This window comes from Hemicordylus capensis, chromosome 1, assembly GCF_027244095.1.
Source record: "Hemicordylus capensis ecotype Gifberg chromosome 1, rHemCap1.1.pri, whole genome shotgun sequence".
In the NCBI taxonomy this organism is placed as follows: Eukaryota; Metazoa; Chordata; class Lepidosauria; order Squamata; family Cordylidae; genus Hemicordylus; species Hemicordylus capensis.
In genome coordinates, this window is record NC_069657.1 from 260,450,774 (window position 1) to 260,478,465 (window position 27,692).

The window sequence follows — 27,692 nt, forward strand, 5'->3', positions numbered from 1 at the left end:
GCTTCAATAAGCAATATGTATTTTGAACATTTAGAAGTCCAGTTCTGTGATTTCATCATTAGAGGCACCAATGTCAGAGAACAGGGGTCTTTCCAGATTATTGGCTTATAGAACAACAAATACACAGACGGCTCCACAGATCTTTCCTCAAGAAAATACTTACATTCCAGATACAATAAATTATCTCTCTGTCTTTTAGCATGTAAAATGCAACACGTTATTGCGGAAAGCATGCAATTCTTTCCTTCTCTTGCAAGGCTAGTACAACCTGGAATGCTACCAGAGGCACTCTTACCCCTGGACTTCGGGGCTGAAGTCCAGCGCCTCCACACCCCTGGGGTCCCCCAAATCCTCTTTAGTCTGTCCCAGGTGGTATGGTCTCCCAGCAGAGCATGATGATGCTTAATTTGCAGGGGAGGGCGGGCTCCCAAAGCCTTGAGGTCCAGGCTCCAAAATTACCTAAGTGCACCCCTGAATGCTACTCAGAATATGGTTGCACAAGTGTTGTGGGCACCTACTGGAAAGTGTCCATGCCACCACTGATGACAACTCTCACTCCTCATACCGCCTCAGGTATTGTTTCTAACATATGTTGCACTTAGACTACAAGGAAGGGACTGACATGAGAGTGGAAATCGCTTCGTCTCAAGGCCCTGAGAAACCTTTTCTTCGTCTCAAGGCCCTGAGAAAGCACTTTCATTGCTTCCCTTTTACCTCTAGACATTGCCTTGAGACTTTTGCGAGGCAGCTGTCTAAGGGTGTAACTAACAAAATACTTCTCCAGAGGAGTTATAGCCCATTATTAGTGGACTTACAGTTTCCCCAGGTCATGTTTAGGTAGCATAGAACACAGCATAAGTATGAAAGCAACCACCTCACAGATGCATGTTGGTACAGCAAAGCCATTACAATATTTATTACATTTATATACCCTCCCTTTCTTCCAGCATAGAACTCAAGGCAGCATACATGGTGTCCCCAGGCAGTCTCCTATGCAGACACTGAGCAGACCCAGACTTGATTACCTTCAGCAAGGTGATGGTATCCTATGCCCTCAGACCATGCCATGGAACCCAGTATACCCCTGCCTTCCTTGGATCCAGATGGACACTATCTTTTTATTTTATCCAAAATTATTTTAGATTTGGGAGTGGGGTAATGTATGGAGGACAAAGGTGAAAGAAAAAACAGCAGCAAAGTTTGGAAAAGATAACTGGTTGCAAACCATGTTGAGCAGGTGGGTCTGTGGCAAGACTCTATTTAGGGAGCTCTTGCTGTACTTCATGCAAGCACTATGCAAACATGTCCCTAAATTTGGATAACTGATGGTGTTAAATGATGGCTTATTTCATCTGGTAATCGTATTATCAGATAGGGTCTGGTAAATATTATAAATGCTTATAAATATAAAGGAGGGTAGGATGCCTCCTTGTCTCAGGAGGTTATTATTAGACCTTATTTGAAGAAACCTGCATTAGATCCCTCTGAGTCAGCTAATTACACTCCCATGTCCAATCTTCCATGGTTGGCCAAGGTGACTGAGTGGGTGGTGGCCTCTCAGATCCAGACTGTATTATCCAGTTTTGAATACAGATTATCTAAACCCATTTCAAACCAGCTTTCAAGCAGGGTATGGGGTTGAGACTGCCTTGGTCGGCCTGACAGATGATCTCCAATTGGCTATTGACAGAGGGAGAGAGACTCAGCTAATCCTTTTGGATCTCTCAGCGGCTTTTGATTGATACTATCAGCCATGGTGGTCTTCTGGATTGCCTGAGGGAGGTGGGATTGAGTGGCACTGTTTTACAGTGGTTCCATTCCTACCTCTATTGTAGATTCCAGTTGGTTTCACTTGAAAAGCTGCTCTACAAATCGAGAATTAAAGTATGGAGTTCCACAAGGCTCCAAACTTTATTTAACATATTTTTATACCACCCAAAACTTACATCTCTGGGTGGTTTACAACAAAAATAAAAACAACATTGAAATATTAGCTAAAAACAAAAAATTTAAAACATGACAATTTAAAAATTTTAAAACAATATTCTAAAACAACATTAAAACCAATCAAACCAGTATCAGTTAAAAGCCTGGGTGAAAAGGTGCATCTTTAAAGACTTTTTAAAAATTGTCAGAGATGGGGAGGCTCTTATTTCACTAGGGAGCGCATTCCAAAGCCTCGGGACAGCAACGGAGAACGCTCGTCCCTGAGCAGCCACCAGACAAGGCGGTGGCAAATGCAGACGGACCTCTTCTGATGATCTCAATGGGCGGTGGGGTTCATAATGAAGAAGACGTTCTCTTAAATACCCAGGGCCCAAGCTGTTTAGGGCTTTATAGGTTATAACTAACACCTTGTATTTTGCCTGGAAACATATCGGCAACCAGTGTAAATCCTTCAATACGGGAGTAATATGGTCTCTCCTAGATGACCCAGAGACCAGCCGGGCTGCCACATTCTGAAACAACTGTAGTTTCCAGACTACATACAAAGGCAGCCCCACATAGAGCGCATTACAGTAATCCAGTCTGGAGGTTACCAGCAGATGTACCATTGTTTTGAGGTCATCTATCTCAAGAAACTGACGCAGCTGGCGTATCAGCCAAAGCTGATAGAAGGCACCTCTGGCCAATGCCTCAACCTGGGACACCAGGGAGAGACTTGGATCCAGAAGCACCCTCAGACTGCATACCTGTTCCTTCTGGGGAAATGTGACCCCATCCAGAACAGGCAGATCAAAATCATCTCCCGAGTTTCAACCCCGTACAATGAGTACCTCCGGCATTTATAGGTAAGCCTCTGGGCATAGCTGGTGAATTAGCCCAAGCTGATAAAAAGTGCTCCTGGCCCAGTGCCTAAACCTGAAAACCAGAGAAAGTTTTGGATCCAGGAGCACTCCCAAACTACGTACCTGATCTTTCAGGGGGAGTGTAACACCATCTAGAACAGGCAGATCTAAACCATCTCTTGGATCCCGACCCCCCCAGTTAATACCTCTGTCTTATCTGGATTCATTCTGAGTTTGTTATCCCTCATCCAGCCCATTACCAACTCCAGGCAGGCATTTAGGAAGTTATACCATTTTGTGATGAGGTCAATAGCTCTGAGAGTCATCAGCATATTAATAACACCCTGCAGCAAATCTCCTGATGATCTCTCCCAGTGGTTTCATGTAGATGTTAAACAACATCGGAGACAATACAGAGCCCTGAGGGACACCATACAAAAGTTCAGATTTTGAAGAACAACAGTCTCCAAGGGACACTCAGTCATGAACCCTGTCACCTATTAAGATCATCTGGAGAGGTCTGGTTATGGTTGCCACCAGCTCATTTGGTGGTAACTTGGGATCAGGCCTTCTCTGTGGCTGTGCTGCGTCTTTGGAATATGCTGCCTGTCAAAATACAAGCATCTTCTTCTCTGATTGCTTTTAGGAAGACTCTCAAGTCACACCTGTTTTCTCAGGCTTTTAACTGAAATTAATTTTAAATTGTTTAATTGTTTTTATCCCATGAGATTGTTTTAACTTTTTATTCTGTGAAATTGTTTTTACTCTGTTTTATATTTGTTGTGTTTTAAAATGTGTATACAACCTAGAGATGCACATATTGGGCACTATATAAATATAACAAACAAACAAACAAACAAAATGATACTAACCGACCCTGCGCAGAGCATCTGTGTGCTCTTTGGGGCCGGTGGTTAGCTCTCCCCCCCCCCTTCTGCCCCAGTCTCTGCTTCTGGGCCCAGTCACCTCTCCTCCCCACTGCCACTTCTGCATCCCCTTTCTTTCCCCCCTCCTGGGCCTTGCCTCCATGGCCAGGCCGGGCCCATCACCTCTGGCCTCCATGGCCGGGCCGCTGCCATGGCAACCAACCCTCCTGGGTGCGCCTCAGCCAATCAGGCGCGTCCGCCACCCAGCCAATCAGCTGGGCTCTGGGACGCACATTCCAAGGCACACCCAGGAGAATTAATATAACAGATGGAAAGTCAACTAATGGCTAAGATGAAAATGAATGTTATGTTTATGCAGCATAACACAAAAATTGCTACATAGTGGCTCACATTCTGTGCAGCATCAGTAGGGTGGGACAGAGCAGCATACCTACAGAAATGCGGCATTGAAGCTGAGCAGTCAAAAGTGCACAGAGGTAGAGGCAGGAGTGATTTGTCTTATTCCTCCCTCCTTCCAAAAGTACTTTTGTAGCAAGGAAAAAGCAAGGAAAATTGCTCCCATCTCCCCGCATGTTTGGCTCTGTTCCACTCTACTAAAGGTAAAGTGTGCAACCACTCCTGGCAACCACAGAGCCCTGTGGTTTTCTTTTTGGTAGACTACAGGAGGAGTTCACCATTGTCTCCTCCGGAGCAGTATGAGATGATGCCTTTCAGCATCTTCCCTTATCACTGCTGCCTGATAAAGGTGTTTCCCATAGTCTGGGAAACATACCAGTGGGGATTTGAACTGGCAACCTCTGGCTTGCTAGGCAAGTCATTTCGCCGCTGCACCATTAGATGACTTTCCTAATGCTGTGCAAAATGTAAGCCATTGTTAGTGAAGTGCTAGAAGCTCAGGATGCATTTTTACATCTGTCGGGTACAGAATGTATCTTTCAGTGTGCCTAGATGGATTGAAAGGTGGTGGGGTGGTGGTGGTGGTGACACATTATTTTCCAAAATAAGCTGGTTCAATGACTAGGTACTGATTTACCTGCTTAGACTTTACTAAATGAAGGCAGGGTAGTCCTTGTGCCGCCACAGAAAAGGAATTGGTGATATATGTAAACAAAAGCTACATTTATACGCTTTGAGACATATGCAATACATACTCGACATGATCACTCCAAAGTTAATATGTTAATTGAGGGCATGAATCAATCCTGTTTGCATATGGAGACGTCACATGACTCTAGATAGTGGATTCAGAGGGAATATTTGCAGAGAATGGATCTATTGTTCACTGACAACACAGAAGGGGGTAAAGGTCAGTAGTTTTGAGACTCGACAATATTCTCTTAGTGACATGCAAGGAAAATGCAAACCATAGTCATCTTTGGAGTTTTATTCCTTCCTAGAGGATCATTGGTTATGCTTGTATATGTGAAGAACTATCCCAAGTTTTCCTACTTCCAAGAAGATATGCAGAGATTACAATAAAGAAAAGGTAGTGCTAAATTCCTCTTTATTTCTGGTTAAGTAATTTTTAAAAAACAACAACCCTATTTCATTATTTGGTTAAAGAAACACAGGGGAGAACCAAATTGGACCTTCCATTATTAAAGTTTTTTATAGACATATAAAGAACTTCCTCTAACCTTCCTCTAATCCTTGAAAAGCAGGTGCCACCACCTCCAGCGCTGGCTTAGGGCAGAATTAAACATGACAAGCCAACATAGGTTTCCCAGCACAACAATATTAATGCACCTGGGCATCTGCAAAAAATGGGGTGTGGTGGTGGTGCGGATATGCTTAACTCTTCCCGTTCCTACCCATTCTATCCCCACCAGCCATTTCACCCCAGCATGCTCTGAGAAAGAAGCCCAGATTGCAGGGAGAAAGGTCAGGAGGAGGAAATCATTACGTCCTCTTTCTGCCAATTCTCTTTTGCAAATGCCCCCTGCATCCCCATTGACCAGTAAATGTGTGTTTCCCAAGACAATGTGTAGCTCCACTCTAATGTGTAGCTCCACAGTAGCCACACCTGTCTTCAAAGTTACAGGACACATGTGATGCATGCAACTGTGTCACTGCGCCAGCTTATACAAAATCACATGACATCTTTTATGGCCAAACAGTTGTGCACACCCGCAGCCCTCATGGGGGTTCTTGCTGTTTCTGCTTTTGCTAGATTATTTTCACTACTTATTTTATTTATTTTCACATTTATGTCCCGCTCTTCCTCCATGAGCCCAGAGCAGTATACATGGTTATGTTTCTCCTCACAACAACCCTGTGAGGTAGGTTAGGCTGAGAGAGAGTGACTGGCCCTGAGTCACCCAGCGAGTTTCATGGCTGAATGGCCATGACTGTAACTACTACATGACGGTGACCTTCACCTGTTCATTTCAAGTGTGAACATTGTGTCAGCAATGGTGGGAGAGGAAGTTATACCAAGGATACTGGAAACTGAATTTGTTGGAAGATTCAAAGCCTTGCAAGATTGTAACTTCAGTATGCACATTAGATCAGCGGAGCCCCGGGTCTCTTGATAAGTTACATTTCCGTATTAGAGCCATAACTTAAAAAAATACTAAGCTTAAGTCTGTAACCTTTGTATCATAATACATATATAACTGTATCATGTTCTGGTTGCCTGGAGATTTTACAGACAGGGCTTTCCCCCCAAATCCACTCCTGATTGGAGTGTGCCAGTCCACATATTCTCTGGATTTAACCCGACCTCCATGCAGGCTATCAGAGACCAGGCTAGACAGGGCTTTGTTTTTCTCCGAAGGAAGGCTGCGAATTCTGGCTTAGCCCAAGTTATATCCGGGGTTAAAAAATCCTCTATTTCCAGCAGCTTGGGGGGGGGGGCACAACTCAGGGGCTTCTGCTTTCTCCGAAGGCGTTGAAGGAGGTGCTGATGGCTATGTGAATGGTCCATCTAACCCCTCGAATTAAAATGGCTAATCTGCTGCAAAGCAGATTCGCTCTTCAGATACCCCGAGGCGTAGAGCCACGTGTGAAAAACCTCCTGGCATACATATCCTATATGGAAATTTAGCTCAGTTGTAACCCTACCCCTTTCCTTTCCCCTCCTACATTCCCACTTTGACAGGCCAATAAAGGACTTGCTGGCCAAAAGGGGCAGGAAGGGAAGCAATAGCTGTTTAACAATTAGCACTTATCCATCAAGGCCGAAGACCTGACCTGGGGAGAAGCTGACCAACTCATGAACATCCTGTACCAAGACATGGGTGTAGGAGATAAGGACTATAATGAGCAGGGGTGTAGCTATAATTGAGCGAAAGGGTTAAAAAAAAAAAAAAAAACGGGCCCCCAGCTCCTGAGGGCCCTCTAGTTCCATCTCTCCCTATTTTCTTCATTATCTCCCTCACTATGGGGGGTGCCACAGAGAGGGATGAACACGGGCCCCCTCTCCCCTAGCTACGCCCCTGATAATGAGGAACCAATTTAGATGACAAATCAGAGGGCGAGAAAGGAATAACGTTCTCTGAGACCAGAACCTGGAGGGATGGTGTCAGAGTTGGCATAATTACGACCTTGGCAGATGTGAGGGCTGACCCCTGCAAGATCTTCAAAGGCCGAGAAGAATATAAGATCTGTAAGTCCGGTCCAGACCATCAGAAGGCAAGTCCGGAAGATGGGTCTTCACCCTCTCCCATGCTGCAGCGTCCCCACAGTACAGCTTCGTGTACTATAACTTTTCTTCAAACCCCAGCATCTTGGTTGTAGAGTGAACAATGAACTGGCCATTCACTGGTTCCCTGTTCCTTGGTAACAAATGTTCCCCCTTTCCCTTCACCCTTCTCTAACCTCCTCTCCCTTTCCCCTGTTAGACAGCCTTGCATATATTTAGGATAAGCCTCTGCTTGCCAGGACTCTTTTTCTATTGTAACTCTTTGAATTCGATTCCCAGGTAAAAGTACAGAAGACATTCCTGTCTGATTCCTTGTGTCTTCTCACACACCTACTGGTAAAGCCCTCCTTGAAATGGATAGCTGAGAGTATAGAAATACCGTATTTTATGGACTATAAGACTCACTTTTTTCCTCGAAAAATATCTGCCAAAATTCAGGTGCGTCTTATGTGTTTTAACAGTTTAATATGTTAAAACTCTGAAAAACTGGATTAAAATTAAGGTGTGTCTTATAGTCCATAGCGTCTTATAGTCCGTAAAATTCGGTAATAAGAAAGGTCTCTTAGACCAGGAGGGAGAGATACCCTGGTGCATTTGAGTCCCTGGTACAATGTATACTGGAGCACTGGGCACATTGGTACTCTCTTTTCCCTGCTCTAAAGACCAAAGGCCAACGAGAACGTAACAAGACACCATTTCTTGCTAAATCGGTTTCTCTTATCCACCTCATCCCCTCACCTCTATATCTTGAAACAAAAGTTACAGGGATTAAATAACTTAATGTATGTCGCTTTAAAACTGGTGCTAGAAATAAACATCTTTATTTTACAAGGGTAAATTTTAAAATAGCAATAGTTGTGCTGCTAGTTGATCTAATTATGGCAGCATGAACAATAACTTGTTGATGACTTTAAAGGTCAACAGAATATATCCTTGATCTTGCCATTTATACTTAGACTAGTATGTGTTAGCCCGTTGTAATAACGGGCTCTAGTGTGGGGGGGTTGCCTGCTGCCGCCTCACCCGCCTTGGGCGCACTCCTCAGCCTGCCAACTTTGGCCTCGGCCGCACTCTCCGCCTGCCGCTTCTGCTCCTCCCCGCCTTTTTGCCGTGGCGGCCGCCGCCGCCGCCATCAAGGCCAGTCGCCCCGCCGTGGCCACCCCCACCTCGGCCCACCACCTTTGGCCGAGGCCACGGCTCCGCCACCGCCTCGGCCGCACTCTCCGCCCGCCGCTTCTGCTCCTCCCGGTTTCGCTGTGGCGGCGGCCACCGCCATCGAGGCCAATCGCCCCGCCGCAGCCACCGCCACCTCGGCCCGCACTCCTCTTCTCTGGCGGCCTGGTCCAACATGGCTGCCCGTATCTTTTTGGGCCGATCTGCGCATGTGCTCCGCGCATGCCCAGAACAGCCAAAAAAGACACCTGGCACACAGGATCACGGTCTAGGCTTTTATTATATAGGATTACTTGTGTTGGGTTGCCATATTCAACTGGCCTTAGATAAGCACCGCAGTCAGACTAGGGGTGTATCACTGCCAAAACAAATCCTCTCTTTCATACTTTTATTCCAGGAACTACTTAGGTATTGAGACAGTGGTTCAAACTAGCCGTGTCAAGTTCAGCCACATATAAAGCAGTAGGTAGAGTCTAATTTTTTATTTTTGTACCAAAAGCAGAGCCAATCACTCAACTTGCTCCCTACACTCCATTTAAGGAACTTCCCCCTCAAATTTGACTCCGATAGTAGAAACAAGTAGAGCTGGTGAAACAGTACCTGAAACAATAATAGCTCTAGGTATCCCAGGGTTCTAGATTGTGTGGAGGAAGTATCATTGGGTTCAACTCAGCTCTGCTGTCCTCAGACGAACATTGAGCCCAGACATTGTGGGTGTGAATAAAGAGCATGTCAGCATGGGTACATTCCCATGTTCCACCACCCACTTTTGTAATGACTGAATAAGGCTAAAGGGAGAGGAAGTAAGGCAAGAGAGGTATAGTAACTCTCACCCACAACTCCCCTTTTGGAGGTAAAAATTAGACACTACCTCCCACTTTATATGTGAATGGGACAGACAGTTGAATAAACATATAGCTGTCTGTGTCACATCTAGCTTGGCCCTAACAGAGTACAAAGGACAGGAGTACACACTAACTTAATGTTAAAAACTAATTTTTTGAGTTAAGAAAGGGGAAGAACGGGATGGAGAATATGTATACAATAAGGCTATGCACATGAGCAGCAAAACCCAAGCTAGGATTTGACTGCCTGTGTGCACCACTGGAATTGAGCCCAATCCTGGCACTGCCCTCATGGGTAGCCCAGTTTTGAACCCTGGCCTTTACACACAACCCCGGCACTGGGGTCGTGTGTATGCGCAGGCTGCATGCAACCCAAGCATATACAGAGAAAGGGATCTAGAGCACCCATCTAATGGAGCTATCCCCCAATGCACCGCGCTCATCACACGGTGCATTGTTGGATACCTGGAGGCCGGGACACATCATCCCAGCCTTCAGAGATCCACGCTGCTTGATGCAGTGTAGATCGCCAAGGAGCATGAGCCACATTCCCAGCAGCATATGCTCAAGCGTTTGGGGAAAGATGAGTTATACCCTTCCTTCCCTCCCACCTGTCCTCCTGCATGGTTGTGTGAATAGCTTTGATGAGTGACAAACTAAATGAGAGTAATTAAGAGAACCGCTAAAATCTTTCCCCAACATTCAGTGTCTTTAAGCTAGATTTAATGATTTAATTTTTATTCAACACTGAAAATTAATTTTTTATTCAATGTAGGAATATATCTTGTCAGCCTTACTTGAAAGTAAGATGGCAGGTTGATTTATAACACAACAGAAATTGAAGATATGAAGAACACTCTGTGAAAGCAAGGACAGATCAGCATCGTTCATGAAGGCCCTGCTAGAATGCTTAGGGTAACAGGGTTTTGTTTCTGGGACAGTTTGAACAATACCTTGCCAGCCCACATAATTAGGAAAAGGATGCTCCAAAAGCACTTCCATCATGATACCCTCCATGGATGTCCTGATACCCTCCTGTCAGGTCCCTTGAGAGAGCCATTTCTGGAAGGGTGGTATAGAAATCGGATGAATGAATGAATGAATGAATGAATGAAAAGAGAGAGAGAGCTATTCACCTGAATGGCCCCTCTATGTGTGCTCCAAATACGACAAGTATTTGGTTCTTAAAGTGGGGCCATTTGAATGAATAGCCCCCTCCCTGCAACAACCATACATGCTGGGAGGGTACTGTGACATCTGTGGGGGATGTCCTGATGGGTGTGCTCTCAGTGCATCCCCTTCCTAATTCTTTGGATTATTATCTGATCCGGCCCAATATTCTTTGTGCAAATGTGTACTTAATGGAAATCTATACAGGACTATTTTCAACATGCAATCCAAACTCAATCAAAGATTGGAAAGCAAAATCAAGATCAGATTTTACTGCACAGACTGTAATATGAAACAATGAGAGGACTTTAGGGAGAAAAATGCACAGCATTACAGGAAATCTAAACATGTGTGCTTCTAAGTTTCAAGCTATGGATAGCACTGAACCAAACACTAGAGATTAGTAACAGGATCTAATTTCATGGGGATTTCTCTCTCTCTCCACTATCTTGGCATTTTTGAACCACGGGGGTCTTGGTACTATTTTTATTTTGTTTTAATGTTAACTTTATAGAAAACCCACCACTGATCTTTGTAAATTGGATTATGTAAGAAGTACACACTTTCCTTTCTGGTTTGCCCTCCAGGAGTTGTTATCGGAACAAATCATTGGATAATCATTCCAGTCTCAGCTACTGACAGACATCAGTCACGGTCACAGACAGTGAAAAGGTAATTATCACTCACTCAGAAGTTCTTTCCCAAACCACTGTTCCCTTAAAGTAATTTCATTTCATTCAGGAATTATTTAGACTTTCTCAGTCTCTCAGCGACCACCATGATTTTAACGTATCACCAGGGGCGTAGCTAGGAGAGAGGGGGCCCGTATTCATCCTTCTCTCTGGCGGCCCCCCAGAGTGAGGGAGATAATAAAGAAAATAGGGAGGAGTGGAGCTGGAGGGCCCTCAGGAGCTGCTCAATTATAGGGCCCTCAGGAGCTGGGGGCCCGTGTTCTTCGAACCCTCTTGCTCAATTATAGCTATGTCTCTGCGTATCACCATTATCTTAATGTACAAAATCGATTTCTCAGAACATCTAATAAAAACATTTCTTGCTTAATTTTCATCTCTTCAGGGATGCATTTTGCATCCACACCTGCATTTTGTCCACATTTATTTTCAAATCTTTCTCATATTTGTTTTACCTTCATAATAATTCATTTCATACATACACTTAATTTTGACCTTTCTCACATTTGTTGCTATTTCAAGGGCAAGTTTATACAGTCAGCATAATTTAGCAGTAAAGCTTTTTCTTGGATTGTACCATTTTAGGCTGCAGCTGAGGGAGTTGCTTTTCTCACACTACAAAAATCAGCAGGTCAGAAAGAAGGCTACTCTGAATCCTTCTCTCCATCACACTAGCTTTTTATATACAAAGGTTTGTTTTTTGTTTTATTTTGTTTTAAGGTGAGAGAACAAACAAGCAACTCTCATTCACAATGGAGCACACCAGAGAAAGCTCTATATATTTAGCGGGATGAAATAGTAAAGAGAGACCATACCTGGCCGGAACTGAGACCACAACTTAAAATGGACACTGGTTCAAGTTCAATGTTGTATAATAGGAGGAGGAGAAGTGGACAACCAAAGCAGAGGCTTTAGACCCTGCTTTCTCTGAGGAATAATTACCAGCTGCTACTGAGAACAGTTCTCTGTAGCAAACATATATGGCATGAATTCAGTACACTGTTATCTGCTGCCTTTCAACATTGTACAACAGTGTATATCAAATCTGCCTCCATACTGGAATAATGTAAAAGCGACACGTGGGGTTCCATAGTGAGGAGCAGAGAACTTGACATCTAAGTAAGAGTGTGGTCATTGCCTGTATCAAACAACAGGGATTGCATTAGGGATGTGCGAACCGGTTCGGCGGTTCAGATCCGAACCGAACCAGCCCTCAGGTTTGGGCTGCAGGTTCGAATTCGAACCGAACTGGGGGTGGTTCGATTCGGACTGGTTCGGACCGGTTCAGACACTCAAAAATTGGTAGGATGGTAGCTGGCACCCAGGGGTACCTGTAACCCAAACCCCAAAGCAATCGGACACTCGTACGATTTTTTTATGAATTTTTGAAAATTATTTTTATTTTTTTCTCATAGGATATAATGGGACTCGAACCAGGCCATTATTCCTTATTGTGGAGCACCCATGGGTGCCAACAACCATGCAAACCCTGAAGCAATCAGACACCCCTATGATTTTTTATGAATATTTGAAATATTTTTAATTATTTTTCTCATTGAGTATAATGGGACCTGAACAAGTCCATATCCCCTATTGTGGAGCACCTAGGGGCACAAATGCAGGGTGGGTGGTAGACAGACAGGGGTGCCTACCACCCAAAAAATCCCAAGGCAATTGGACACTCCTCTGATTATTGGTGAATTGTTAAATTATTTTTGAATTCCTCATAGAGAATAATTAGGATTGCAGCAAATGTATAGCTTCACGTCGGGGGGAAAGGGGTGTCGTAGAGTGGAGTGTCGTGGGTGGTAGTTCCTAGGGTGGGCAAGGAAGCTATCAGAATTACTTGAAAGGAATTGGGCAAAGGGGTGATTTTTAAGTGATTTTTGAAGTTTACGCGTCTTTAAGGTTTTTCTCCATAAAGAAGCATGGAGGTGTCAGCAAATGTATAGCTTCACGTCGGGGGCAAAGGGGTGGCCTAGAGCCGTGTGGGGTTGGTGGTAGTGCCAGGTAGGGGCAAGGAAGCTACCTGAATTTTTTCAAAGGATTTGGGCAGAGGGCTGATTTTTGGTTAATTGTTGAAGTTTACGCGTCTTCAAGGTTTTTCCTCATAATAAGTTATAATGGAGCTTTCAGCAGCCCCATAAGTGCACTTGGGGGGTGATGGGGTGGCCCAGAGCGAGTGGTGGTGTAGTGCACATAGGGTGCCAACCACCCCCAATGATTTCTAACCCATGGGGTACAGGGTTCTGTTGTTTCTGAGGTACTGAGTGTGGATTCTATGATAGCATATTAGAGTGGATTCATGGTGTTTCATGGAAAATCTCATTTGTGGGCTGCACACATGAATCACCAGTTATTGTGGGCTGCACACATGAATCACTTCTCTACTGTCTTTTGCATAGTTTCCTTGTCTACACCTTCAGCCTTCCACACGAAAACCCTGCTCTTTGTGGTGCCTCCTCCCCTCCCCTCCGCCCATCAGTTTACCACCCCGTTTTCTTTTCTGTCCACCATTACTGCCCACAGACAGTATTCCCTGGGTGTTTGCGCACCTGGAGCAAACAGTGCATGACAAACGATTTAAAATCATGTCATTAGGCTAGTTTTATCCTCATCTTCCTTTTGTTTATTAATGGTCAATCACATCCACATGCATCCAAAGGGGAAGCACCTCCCCCTTTCTAATCCCCCCCCCAAGAAAACCTTGGAAGCTGAGGTGCTTCAGCATTCAAATGCTATCAGGGGGGAAACGCATTGCCTTTTTCTACTTTCCCCTCTGTCGGTGCCTCTGCTTCATTTCAATGGAATTTCATCTAACACTATGGCCATTGCTCTTCCCTCCATTTTCTTCCATTAGAGAGAAACTATAAAAGGGTGCAGGAGCCGAGTCTGGTTGGGCGCTGAAGCATTCTCCCCCACAAAAAGAACAAGGAGCTCTTGCAGTAGGTGGGCTGTGTTGGCGACAGGCCCATCGCTGGGCACTGAAGTGCTCCCTAAACCAAGGAGGGGGGTGGAAATACAAGGAGCATGTTTCTTGAGCCAAGACCGGAAGAGTAATGGCCAGAGAGGGAAAGGTGTGTTGGAAGGTGGAAATAACTCCTTGCCTCCCCTGTCGCCGCCCAGAGAAGGCAATTGCCCCACCTACCCTTCCCTGGAAACCCACTGACATTGTCTACACACTACAATGTGACATGCACAAAAAGGTCCTCGTGTATTCAACACAAGAAAAAAAGGGATTTTTTTTGGTACCACATTTTCCATGGATTTGGGGGCTATGTGCAGTTTTTTTAAAGTGCAGAATGGCACATACATAATTTACACAAGCATCAACATTTCCCATGGAAATCAACAATGTAGTTGTTACAATTTACATCTAGAAAACTTCCCAGTGTATCTTCTTTGGTTATGCTGTTTTACCTTGCCCATCACATATTACAGAGAGCTGCTGCTGCCATAACACCAGCTAATTAAGGCACTTGCTTCACCAAGCCATGCCAACTCTAATTTCCATATTCCCTGAATAATAAAATTCCTCTTCCTGCAACATCCAATTGCTTCACATTTTCTTACATCACCCCATTATGGTTTCTTCCTTCTCTCTTGCGTTCTCTTATGCTCTGTATTAACATGATCTCAGAACTCTTATCTGCCTCTTGGCAACATGAAACATCACCTTTCCCTAAAGTCAAGCTGGTTTCAACCTTCCTGATCTTTAAACAAAGGCAACAGTATCTTCAATGATATTAACAATGGGAGGTGGCATCTATTTGGAAAGATAAACAGCGCATGAAACAAAATGGATCCTTGTGGCACACTACATGTCAAAGACCATTGGTGCAAAAGTAAGCTTCTAACACCTCCGTCTGGAACTGACCTGTCAGAAAAGATCACAGAATGGTCTATCCTTGCCCCGATTCTAGCCAGGCGGTCCAAAAAAGATGCCCTTATTAAAAGATACAGAATGCTGCTGAGATATTCAGAAGAGCCTCACTCCCCTATCCATCTACCAGTGAAGGTCATCCACCAGGGCAACTAGGGCAGTTTCAATCCCAAAACCCAGAGCACATGGCAGATAACATGAATGATAAAACAGGTCACCTTAAAACTTCTTTAGTGAGACATTTAGCTTACAGTTTCACACATACAGTTTACAACTTCCACACACAATTGTGACTTAAATGAACACTGCGAGCCAATGAGCTAGTTTAAAGAATGCTGAAGGTGGTAGGTACATAGAAGATAATTAATTGCATGCACACAAACACACTTCAGGACTGAGGCCATGGGGTGTCAAGTGTCTGAAGTCGATAGACCTAGAAGTTCACTCTTACTGCTCATATCTTTGGACTAGAGAGCTTCTCCACAGGAAATATTTCCAAATCAGAAAGGTTGTAGCCATCAGAATTAAAATGTTTTGCAATAGCTTGTTTAGGTTTCTTTGGTGTGATTGCTAACTTGTGGTTTCTAAATCATGTGCAAAGGTCGGTTGTTGTTTCCCCAATGAACTTAATCTTGCATCCAGGGCACGTGCTTCTATGACATATATTGAGGCTATTCTCACGACCAGAGGCTGGGCAGGCAGGTGGACAGGCGAGGGGGTGGGAGAAGGCTGGGCAAACCTTACCTTCTCCCCAGACAATCTCTGCAGCTGGTGGGAGGTGCACACTGCACTCCCACATGATCTGTGTTGCTGCATGCAGCGCGGATCTCTGGAGCCCAGGACGCTGCATCCTGGCCTCCGCATATCCCACAATGCAACACACTGTGGGATATACCCATGCAAGCATCCTGAGCACACACACACAAGCCCGGCGCCAGGGTTAAGAGTGCACTCGTGCCCTTAACCTCGGTTAAAGGTTGGGCTTTGGAGTCAGGTCAGGCTAGGTGGGAGCACTGGGATCCACGCAGACCCAGGTGCACCACACAAGCAGCCTTACAATGTGGTTGGATTTGCAGGTGATGTTCTTTAATAAAAAAAAGAAGGTTCTACCAGTTATTCTGCTTTTGAATATTACATTATTCACTGGGGAAAATATAATGGTGTTAATTGATAGCTATACAAAAATTATTTTATCTGTAGTATTAGAAAGTATGAGCTTGTGGGAAACGGAAATATCTTCCAACCAAAATGAATCTAGGCAATCTGGTATTTAAATTAAAAAACAATGGTACAATAGGTAGAGTTACCTCATTATATATTAATAAGGCAAAAGAAGCTTTTATAAACACTTATTTAAATTTTCATATTACATCTTTGAAAGACTAACTATGCACCAGAATATTTTCTGGTATAAAGTCTTTTCACATTGGCTCACATACTGCGCAGGGGCCCATGCGCATTTTAATGAAACATATACATAGTTGTATAGGAGTGCTTTTGCGCAAATGCAAAATGGCGCAGAATTGTACTATGCTATGGCCATCAGAAATAATGGCTGTAAGGCTGCACAGCTGCATTTGTGCAATTCTTGCATTTGTGAAAGAGGGCTTGCGTTAAAACAGGCACAAGACACTGCGCAAGAAATGAGCCCGTATTAATATTTTTATTTTTTCTTATATCTAATACATTGACAAGTAAAATGGGTTGCTATAAATGCATATAGCTTTTTGGATGAAGAGAAAGCACATTTAAGCTCCTATACTGAGACCAGGTACATGTGTATATTAAATATATATATTAAGGATACCAATGCATGCACACACCACTAAAAATGTTGGGATGAGGAGGAGAAAGTGCCCACCTGTCTTCTATTTCTGCAGTGAAGAGCCATCTTGGCAAGTGTCAAATGCTGCTATCAGTGCTGGTTGAAGATTCCAGTGTTTCCGGTACATGCAACCAGTGGTAAAAGATAAAGTGTGCTGTTGAATCGGTGCTGACTCCTGGAGACCACAGAGCCCTGTGGTTGTCTTTGGTAGAAACTAGGGAATTTTGGAGCCTGGACCTAAAGTCCTTTGGAGCACCACCACCTCTACACACACACACACACACACACACACACACTTTGGAGTCCCCCCTCTCCAAGTTAAGCATCATCCCACTACATGTACACGCCACACACACACACACACACACACAAACCATGACACATGCAGTATTTTTAACACGTAGGTTCTTGAGGGCAAAACAGCAACTGAACTATACACAGACCAACCTGATCTCCACAAGGGTGTAGGGATGTGCACGGAACTGGTTCTGTGTACTCCCGGGAGGGCGGGGGCTGGAGTTCCTTTAAGGGGCAGGGGAGGTGCTGCCTGCCTGCTAGCCCCCGCCCCTCTGGTGCTCTCACAAAAAGTATGCACAGGACTGCAATGTTCCTTCCTGCACCCCAGTCAGTGTCACAACGGAAGTGGCTGATGCACACATGAATGGAACGCGCACATGCACTGGCCACTTCCATTGAGACCCTGACATGGGCCCAGGGAGGGATGCTGCAGTCCTGCGCACTGCTTTTTACGAAAGCACCGACAGGGTGGGGGGGATTGGAGGGGCAGGCAGGTAGGCAGCACCCCCCACTAAAAGGAACCCCCACCCTCAGAACCAGCTTAGACGACTAGAACGGAGTGCTGAACAGTTCCGTCCTCATCCCTACAAAGGTGCTCCTCCATTCTCCACATGAACATCAAACTCTTCCCCTATGAGAGAGAGGCCATTTTTGCAAATTTTAATTGAAGCTCTTACAAGTGCTTTCTGTCTCCAAGCCCTCCACAATTTGCACAGAACAAAAACAGAAGTTTTATTGAGCGGGGATGGTTTACTTTTTCTTGTCTTACTTGTGCTGTTTTCCACCCCCTTCCACGGCCCCCAGCGATAGAAGGCAAATAGAAATCCCCTCTCCCCAAGCTCAAGCAGGACAGAGCTCAGTAGCAACCCAGCCATCTCAGCTGCGCTACTGAGGAAGCTTTTGGGGGGCACAGCATTCTAAGGTTTTGCTTTGCTCTCTCTCCTTCCATTGCCTCGCAGCAGCCTCTGCTCCCTCTCCCTCTCACAGGCCATGCTGCATGAGTGGGGACACAGGGAGAGATTTGCCCAACCACCGCGGAGGCATGCAGGCAGCGCACACTCGGCTTCCACCTCTGCTCACTCTCACTCTCACAGGCATGCTGAATGGGCGGGGAAGCTGGGAGAGATTCAGCCAATCGCTGCTGAAGCAGGCAGGTGGCCTGCACTTGCAGCAGCAGCCACAGAGGCAGCCCAGCCTGCACTCAGTGCCATTCCCCACTGAACACATGAATGACTGGGCTGTTGGCAGTCCCCGCCAGGCCGCTTGGGGGGTCTCGCGAGTCGAGCACTCAATTGCCCGGCGGTGGCACAGCGCGGCCGACAGCAGCCACCACTAAGGCCCCTGGAAGGACATTTTGGAGCCATCACCCCCCATGGCAGAGGAGAGGACTGGACTTTGGCCTGGAAGTCCGGTCCAAAGAGTGCCAGTGCTTGCAACAACTGGGACCATATTTCTAATGGTGCAGTGGGGAAGCAACCTGCCTAGAGAGCAGGAGGCTGTTGGTTCGAATCCCTGCTGACGTGTTTCCCAGAATGTGGGAAACTCCTATATCAGGCAGCAGCGATACAGGAAGGTGCTGAAAAGCATCAACTCATACTGCACGGGAGATGGCAATGGTAAACCCCTCCTGTACTCTGCCAAGAAAACCACATGGCTCTGTGGTAGCCAGGAGTCGACACCGACTTGATGGCACAACCTTTCCTTTCCTGTACATAACTTTACAATCATGTGCCTTGCACAATCAATGAGGCTTCTGTCTGTAAATTATTAATAAGAATATGTAGTATTCAACTTTTACATTAAACTTGTTCATCACGGAGTTCTGCAGGCAGTACATAACAAAGTCATAAGAAAATGGCTCCCTATCCCCAAAGGACTCACATATCTAAAAATAAACAGAAGGGACACATCAGCAACAGCCACTGGAGGGATGTTGAGCTGGGGTTAGATATTTTACTTTTCAAATTTGTGGACCGCCCCAAACTTCCGTATCTGGACAGTTTACAACAGCGTAAAACAGATTAAAAAAAATAAAACCTTAAAACAATTTAAAACCACAGTCAGATTTAAAAGCTTGGGTAAAAAACAAGTCTTTGGAGACTTTAAAAAAGGTTTTTTATTGCTGTCAGAGCAGGGGAGGCTTAGGGATAGGGACAGTTGCTCTCCCCATGAGGCATGCCAAATACGAGAGTTTCAAAGTTGCTTCAAAAGGTGCCTCTGCCCAATTGAGCTGTCAATGTTTGTACCTTCTGCTAAAGCATTGGCAAATTTTGACAAGTGGCTTTGGGTTTCTCCAAGCATCCATTGAAAGACTATAAAATCTATTGCAATCATATGCCACAATGATTTCAAATCAAAGTACAGATATTTGTTCTATTGAAGTTCCCTAAAGAGTATCCTAAACCACTATTGCAACTGTGTGCTCAATGGAAGTATTGGCAGTTTCTAAACTTGGAGTGAATATCCCAAAGTAGGTGCTACATCATCCTCTGCTTCCATTACTTCTGAATGCTGGTGATTGTCCCATATCCCGTACACTCAGCAACCAAATTTGGCCATGCTGAGTTTGTCACACACTAGCAAGTGCAATTATCTTGAATGCAGTACCTCTGTGAATAGCTAATACTTTGGAACTGGAACAATACATTTCAGATTAAAGTTCAATTTAAAGATAGCCTGAACGTTAATTGAAAAAACAAACCCCTTATTCTAACAGTAGCCAGACCAACAATAAAATGTGTAAAATAAAGACAGATTCTCATCAACTGTAGAATCACTGCACAAACAAAAGCTAAAGGATGAAGTAGAAAGGCAACAAATCTTACTGCAAAACACTTAGGATGAGTGGATGTGCATCCAGGGTGATGTAGGAGAGCTTGTGGCAGACATTTTTTGCTGCAGCGTTCCAGATATGGGGGAGGAAGGATTGGCAAGACATTGTATGTAATTTCTCATCTGAAAGGGACGAGAAAGTAGAGCTGTCCTAGAAGAGATGGAAGAATGGCCATTGCACACTGCAGCCACCAGATCAGGAACAGACTGGAATGGACACCACAAGGGATTCAGACCTCAACCACAGGATTAGGACACCACCTACATTCCTACTCCCTGGAAAACACCTTGGGGAATTACCATTGCCACATACTCAAGCAACATTAGTGTCTTTCAACAGGAAACTGGGTTTTCACTGTCTGCACAATGTTTCTTATGCACACGCTCACAAGACCGACAGACAGCAAATGTCAGCCTAACATGCCAGAGGGTTTTCCTCTGTCTTCTCTAGTGTCAAGGCCACCTCTTCTGAATTACTGACTTGCCAGTTGCTTGGGTTTAATCATTATGAACCTTATGGAATCAATAATTCTAGACTGAAGTGTTCATAAGATAGCATAACTCTGTTAACTTTCATACATCCATCATGTGCAGACACACACAAAGCAGAAGTGAACCTTACCTATTAATATACAAAGCTGCCTTACTGTATACAGAATCAGTTTTTGGTCCATCCAGCTAAGTAATGTCTACTCTGATTCACACTGGCTCTTTGAGTCTTCTTGGGCAGACTGAATGCCTTTCCCAGTGCTGCTATCCGATACCCTTTTGCTAGAGATGCCAGCTATTGAACATCTTGCGTGGTACAATGAGCTACAGCCTGAACTTTGGAGAAGGAGTTCTCAGATAGCTACTACTTTTCTTTTTTTAAGGATTCCATTATGCAATCTCCACTCATAAATATCTAATCTTTCAAAAAGAAGCAAGAAGGTTGCTGTGGAGCACAGAAGATGGTTCAGGAGCAGAGACTGGAACCATCAATTTTGCTCTATATGAAGACATGGGAAAAATAACTTTAACCAAGTTTATGAGAAAAAAGCAGCAACAGAAGACGTTGTATTAGAAGGACTGGACCTAAAAGGTTGGAAAGAGCAACCAGGGTTTGCAGGGCAAGAAAATAAGAGAAGAAACTTGGAGATGAAAAAACATGGAAGGGGGAGGAGGGGAAGCCTTGTGAAACTAAAGAAGGAACAAGAGGAATGGGCTTCAGAGAAAGGAGAAGGGTAAGTGATACAGCACTCATGAAGGTTAGATAGCCAGACATAAGGAGGCTGGGAGAGAGAAGAAGCTGCTTGTCCTTCATTCAGCCACAGTCTCCCACAAGCTCCAAGGTGGAGGCATGAAAGCCCACCTAAGATTCTCCACACTGCAGTGCTCTGGTGGAAGGAAGGAAGGAAGGAGGAAGGAAGGAAGGAAGGAAGGAAGGGTTGCTCTCCATGACAACTGCCATGCACCTCTCTCTTAGCATGCCCTTCTTTTTAAATGTATATTATCACATTCCAAAACTTGCCCACAAGGGCATAAGGGATTGAAAAACACAAAGGATTTAAATAACTTGAACAACACTATGATCTATGTGTAGAAAGTACTATTGGACAGGAAAATATTTTTTGACCTGAGCAGGATTAGTGCAGAATGAAGCTAGTCATTGCAGCCACAGCGAATCCTTGTGGGAAGCTAAACTGATAATCTGTTCTGCTTGGTAGATTTTATTATAATATTTTATCAAGTTGTTTGATACTGATTATCTGTATCTCTGATCTGCATGTTGTTAGCCCCTTTGAGTTTCTGAAGAACAGGGGGACAGAACATTTTAAAATAAAACCTTTAGATATTCTCCATGCCTGGATGCCTAAAACCCCTACAGTGCTGATGTGCTCTTTTTGACTTTGCTGGTTCTACTACCAAGTCCTCATTACTGATAAGAGCTAGGGGAGGTGGAGTAGCTTGCTCTGCTACCTCCCATAAACAGAGTGGAAAATGTGTCTGTGCCCTCTGAATGTAACAGGCTCTACTGACTTGCTTCCTGCATTGGTTAGAAGTGGCAAAACACATCCTACTCTCCTGTCTTTGTTTGGCTTACCTAACAAAACCATACCCAGAGTGCCTTAATTTCTTAACTATTAGCAATGTCAGTGCCAAGATGATGGACAATATCCATTGGGATCAACTCATTAAAAGAGATTGCAGGTAGCATGTGGGCGCGTGAGCCCACTGTTTGCCATCTTCAGCAGTGGGATGGTTGCAGTCTAAAGCCCAAACATCTCCAGCACTAATAAACCTAGATTTTTCCAATGGTTTGAGTCTTTAAAAATCACAGAATGCATATCTAATTATAAAATATAGTAACAGTATTTAGTGTAGCTGAAGTATGTATGACAAAACCATAGGAGGTTAGTTAACATTTATATAAATATAAATACATAAATTTAAAAATGAGGTGGTAAGGTCCCTATTTCTGCACCTTAAAGAACAGTCTGATTTTCAGAAGTGGTCCGCTTCCCAGAAGCTATCATCATCTTCTCTGTGCCTGGGTGTGTAGCTTATGAATTCAGAGAACAATTTTTTACTCCAAGTTTTAAACATCTTGGCCCAAGTATTTATGTAACATTTTCCATCCCAAGCAGATGCCAAGAATCTATGAATGGCAAAGGCCTATACAAAACCACCCACGTTTCTAACCAGTACACAGTAAAATATGCTAGTTGTTAATACTCTTTCATACATACCGGTGCCACACTTTCACTGACCCAAGGAGATGGACTGGATTCAAGTCTTGTGACACAAATCACAAATCGGTCCGGAAATACACGCAACCCTGTGAAGAAAGTGCAGAAATCTCAAATATATCTTTGGACACGTTCAGGTTTAGAGGCTCTCCCTAACAGACAGATCAGTTCAAATTTTTAAACATGCTACTTTCCCCCACTCTGTCCATTTCCATATCACTTTTACTTACTCCCCCTTCGATAGCCTGCATAAGCTCCAAGAAAACATGCTGGTCAAGAGCTGGAGCTGGCAAAATACTAAGCTTTGGTCACATACAAATCACAGGGCAGAGCAAACCCAGTTTCCTAGAATGCAGGAAACTCTTAGACAAATGTTCTGTGTAAAATCCCTCTCAAGAACATAAAGCGGTCCTTTTCTTTGTACTAGTCTGATAATTTCTTAAACATGGTACGGAAACTTGACTCAGAATTGGTTATAATTAGCAAGCAGTTCCCTACATGTTAATAGGAAATTAAACACTATTAAAAGAAATGCTCTGCCTTTTTTTACTCATCTGAAACATGACAACTGGAGTTTTGAGGAGAGACCAAAATAGACAGATCTACAGGAACATGTTTCCAGTGACACAAATGCAGGATGCCCAGTGTTCTTAATCATGGGGAGACTCTCTCCTGAGTACAGCATTTCTCCCTGCAGACAAACACTGTATCCATGGAAAGCAGGGGGTGTGTGGTGAAGGAGTGTGTCGGCCCGAGGCTTGACAGCATGCTCTTGTTGGCACTACAACCTGTGCACAGTGCAACACCTGAAGAGGGCTCGAGTCTCCTACCATTTCAGATTCAGGATCCTCACCTCTCCCTTTCCTTGCATCCCAAAATGTGGCTGCAAGCTTGTAACTCGAAAGAGGCAATTACAGAGAAAATCTGGTACTGAAAATGTCCATTCCCAAAATTGACACTCTTCACCTTCAGGAAAATACCTCCTCCTGGGGAGAGGCAGGTGACTTCTAATTTTATCAAGCAGAAGAGCATCTCCACTCTCCAAGACTGAGCTTGTCAAAACAGAAGCCCTAACCCCTCAGCATGATCTGAAATCAACATGGCAAGTGTCCAAAAGCAAACAGAGGGGAACTTTGAGAATTGGATGGGATATCCATGTGAGACTCTGCCTAAAACCCTCAGCTGGATGGGCAGACTATCCTTAGACCTCTTTCGATAACAGGAATTTATGATCGGCAACATTTGACTTTTCTCGTCACTTAGGCCAGAGAGCAATTTTCACCTTCACCGTGCATAAAATAAAAGCAGTGTCATCCATCAGGGTGGACCTTACAGCTGATGGCCATAGCTCAGGGTGTCAGTTTTCTCTGAAATACCATCTCCCCACTGAGAACTCCCAAGATACAACTTAAGAACCCATCTAACATTCAATTTATATCAAGCCTTCTCCCTAGCATGAGTGGAATTGGGACAGAAGGCTGGCAGCACTAATTTCTGCACTTTTGTAGATTACCTTTGGACATGAGTAACTGATCCAACCCAAGAACAACCTTATCCAGAGTCTGAATGTTGACTCAGAAGTAAATCCCACTAAACTCCATAGAACTTACTCTAAAGTAAGCAGGGATACAATTGTAGCTAAGGTAAGATTTAGCTACAGATAAAACTATAATATTAAAAAATAAAAACTATCTTCTCTCTTTGTAACACTATTTGAAGGAGGATGAAGGAAGAATGTTTATTCAGCTGAGATTACTCAGAACGACATGACCTACATAAAAAATGCAGAGGCACCAACCTTTTAAAAAATTATATTTCAGAAAAGATAATGACCATACAAGCAAAAACATAATTTCAAAACAGAAGGAATTCCAAAGGGACACTCTGATGAAAACATACATACATTTTCTGTTGTGTCAGAATGAATGTGAGCAACATTATTTTTATCATTAATCCTTCAGGATTATAAAACCAAGATAGTGTGCCATGAATTGAATAAAGAGGGGAGTGAGGAAATTAAATATAATGCCCATGTTCACATAATTTATCCATAAACCAAGACAGTTAGGAGTAAATTAAAATGTCAACTTGGTACAAACACTTAATTGCAGTAGGCTGTTGAGTTCCATTTAAGGCTGTATCTTCTAGAAATGCCAGTGAAATTCTCCCAAGCCGAATTCAGAAAAGTTCACTAAAGTTCACTAAAGTTCACCTCGAAGTAGGTGAATTTTACAAGATCCTGAATTCTTTTCTAACTCAAATGAAAATGTGAGTAAAGAAGAAATGCCAGTTTCCTTGGTCTCTAACGTAATGAAGCTCAGTGGTTTTGCTACATTAAATGGGGCAGATTCAGATGTTGCTGGAGCAACAATAAAGGGGTGGGAGAGGAGCCAAATCTTTCACGGTGGACTAGCTGCGGGTTGGCTAACTGGAGGTTGGCCTCCTCTCCTAACCACAGGCTTGCTCCTGCAGCACTGGAATTCAGACTCAGTTTAATGTAATGGAGCAATAGCAATTGGTTAAATCAGCATCACTTGAAAATGGTTTCTTCAGGAGTGGGTGTCAGGGCACACCTGGACTCCAACCCAGGTGACATCTTCGAGGAGGGGAGGAGGAGGAAGAAGAGGAGGAGGACACCTCATTCAAGACCTCAGGTCCTGACAAAAGCCTCCTAGAGCCATTAGACCCTGGGCAGCCAGATCTTGTTTCCTCTTCCTCACTCAGGCCCTCAGAGGAACCCTGGGGACCCAGTGCCACTCCAGCAGGGCTCCTTTCCTATCCCTAGAACCCACTCCAGTCCCCCAGGAGCCAAACTCCAGCTCCGGAAATGGGGTGCTCACTTAGCTATCCAGAGCCTTCCTCCAAATGGGTCTACTCAAAAGGAGGGGAGGCATCCTCAGGGAATTGCTTTGGATTGGGGCCAGCATGAGATATGGGGGTGGGGGTAGGGGTCCTGGTTAGTATATAACCCCTCCATCTGGAACTAGCCTTTGCTGGGTCAACAGCTCCTTCTTTGAGCTCTGCTTCCAGCTGCTGCCTTCCTAGACCCAGGAGTGCACATTATTGAAGGAGGCCCCCTCCACTTCTGAAGTGATATATTTACTATTCCTGTCAGCAGGCTCCACTCAGTTGGCCTTGTCCACCCAGGATAAGCATAGATCCAAACATGTGGTAGGCTTCACAACTCCAACTGCTCTGTGAAATTACTCAAGGCTGAAATTGAGAGCAAAGAAATCCAAACTGGCTTCGAAAACCCTGGCCCAGAATCCCCAACTGTCACAAGCAAGTCTGATCAGATCTGAGCAATCATTGAATCTCTTTATATTGGTCTATGGGCAGAATAAGGTAAAAGGAGACATACAGGCTGTGAAATTAGCAACTATCAACATTAAAAAACAGTAGAATTCACAGGCCAGAAACTGTGAACCATGAAGTTAAAAGGTAGTGATATAAAAGCTGTAAAACTAGAATCTATAAGTCTCTATCTGTAAAAAGCTACAAGACTAAAACAATGACTATAAACTATAATTAAAGTAATAGGATATACTCTGTGCTATCTAAGAAGCTGAGGCAGTAAAAGCAGTAGGACTGAGTAACTGGACAACAGGTATGAGCTATGTCGGGCCTGGTTAGCTTTTGCTGGCGATCAGATCCCAATGAATATTACACACTGCTGTGCAGAACTAGGCAACATGGTATGTTATGTGCGGGTTGCAGTCAGAGAGATGTAGAATTGGCCTGTATGGCCTGGTGACCTAGCAAGTAGTTGGAGGAACAACAACATTTATATACCACTTTCCAACAAAAATTTCAAAAGCAGTTTACATAGAGAGATAATAAATAAATACATAAATAAGATGGATCCCTGTCCCCAAAGGGCTCACAATAAGGATGTTGCGGATGTCTCTGTAAAGTAGGCAGTGTAGGAGGACGTGTCCAGTGGTTTCAACTTGCCGAGCGTCATGGGGCACAGGTATTATTATTATTATTATTATTATTATTATTATTATTATTATTATTATTATTTCGATTTCTATACCGCCCTTCCAAAAATGGCTCAGGGCGGTTTACACAGAGAAATAACAAATAAATAAGATGGCTCCCAAAGGGCTCACATTCTAAAATGAAACATAAGATAGACAACAGCAACAATCACTGGAAGTATTGTGCTGGGGGTGGATAGGGCCAGTTACTCTCCTCCTGCTAAATAAAGAGAATCACCACGGTAAAAGGTGCCTCTTTGCCCAGTTAGCAGGGGCTATTCCGGTAAGGGAATCCTCCTATATCTTCCATCTAAAACAGACGAAGGGAGAGTGTTGCAGTGGGCCAAGGTGAAGGCCCTTCTGTGGTTAGGGGCCTCTAGCTGCATAAGACATGCAGCTTGTCTTACTAAATACTTTAGACTTGCAGTGATGGGGAGGTTGGGAGCCCTGCCTAAATCAGTTTGGTGCTCAGTATCCAGACTAGCTCCAGAGGGGCACAACATTATCAACAATAAGAGGACAAACACAATCACCACAGCAAGCTGTAGATGCCTCACCATTTGGTGGATCCTCCCTTATGTTAAACATGCCAAAGCCACAACACCAAAACAAGAATCATGTTTCCTTTACAAAGCTGGACCAATAGGGCCCAAGCTAAAACAGGCTGTCACTAGGGCCACCTTGCCATTTATTATGGGAGCAGTGTCTGCTCCAGGGCTTTCCCTGGAAATCTTGTCTATCAGTATGTAAATAAATGCAGTAGATTCCTGGATCAGTACAATGCATAAAATTTCACTTGAGTCAATATTGATAAAACAAAACTACAAACAACTGACGAGATTGGGGCACATCAACAATGATCTAAAATGCCAATGAAAAAGACAAAACTAGACTGAAGTATTGAAATACTGGCCTTGCTATCAAAGTTTAACAACTGTGCTAAGGCA

The 27,692-nt window shown here is 44.1% G+C and overlaps 1 protein-coding gene across 6 annotated transcripts in view; it reads right to left on the reverse strand.

The window, feature by feature from the left end:
* The window catches only part of SLX4IP (SLX4 interacting protein), a 123,135-nt gene that overhangs the window by 10,369 nt on the left and 85,074 nt on the right, over nt 1–27,692 (reverse strand). For 5 of the 6 annotated variants that reach the window (XM_053285796.1, XM_053285795.1, XM_053285797.1 and 2 more), the window contains 2 exons: nt 22,763–22,851; nt 20,027–20,184 (listed from right to left, as the gene is read on the reverse strand). In XM_053285796.1, coding sequence (XP_053141771.1) covers nt 20,027–20,184; nt 22,763–22,851 — 247 coding nt within the window. The remainder of the gene's footprint in view (nt 1–20,026; nt 20,185–22,762; nt 22,852–27,692) is intronic. The other variant, XM_053285794.1, reaches the window with a different exon arrangement.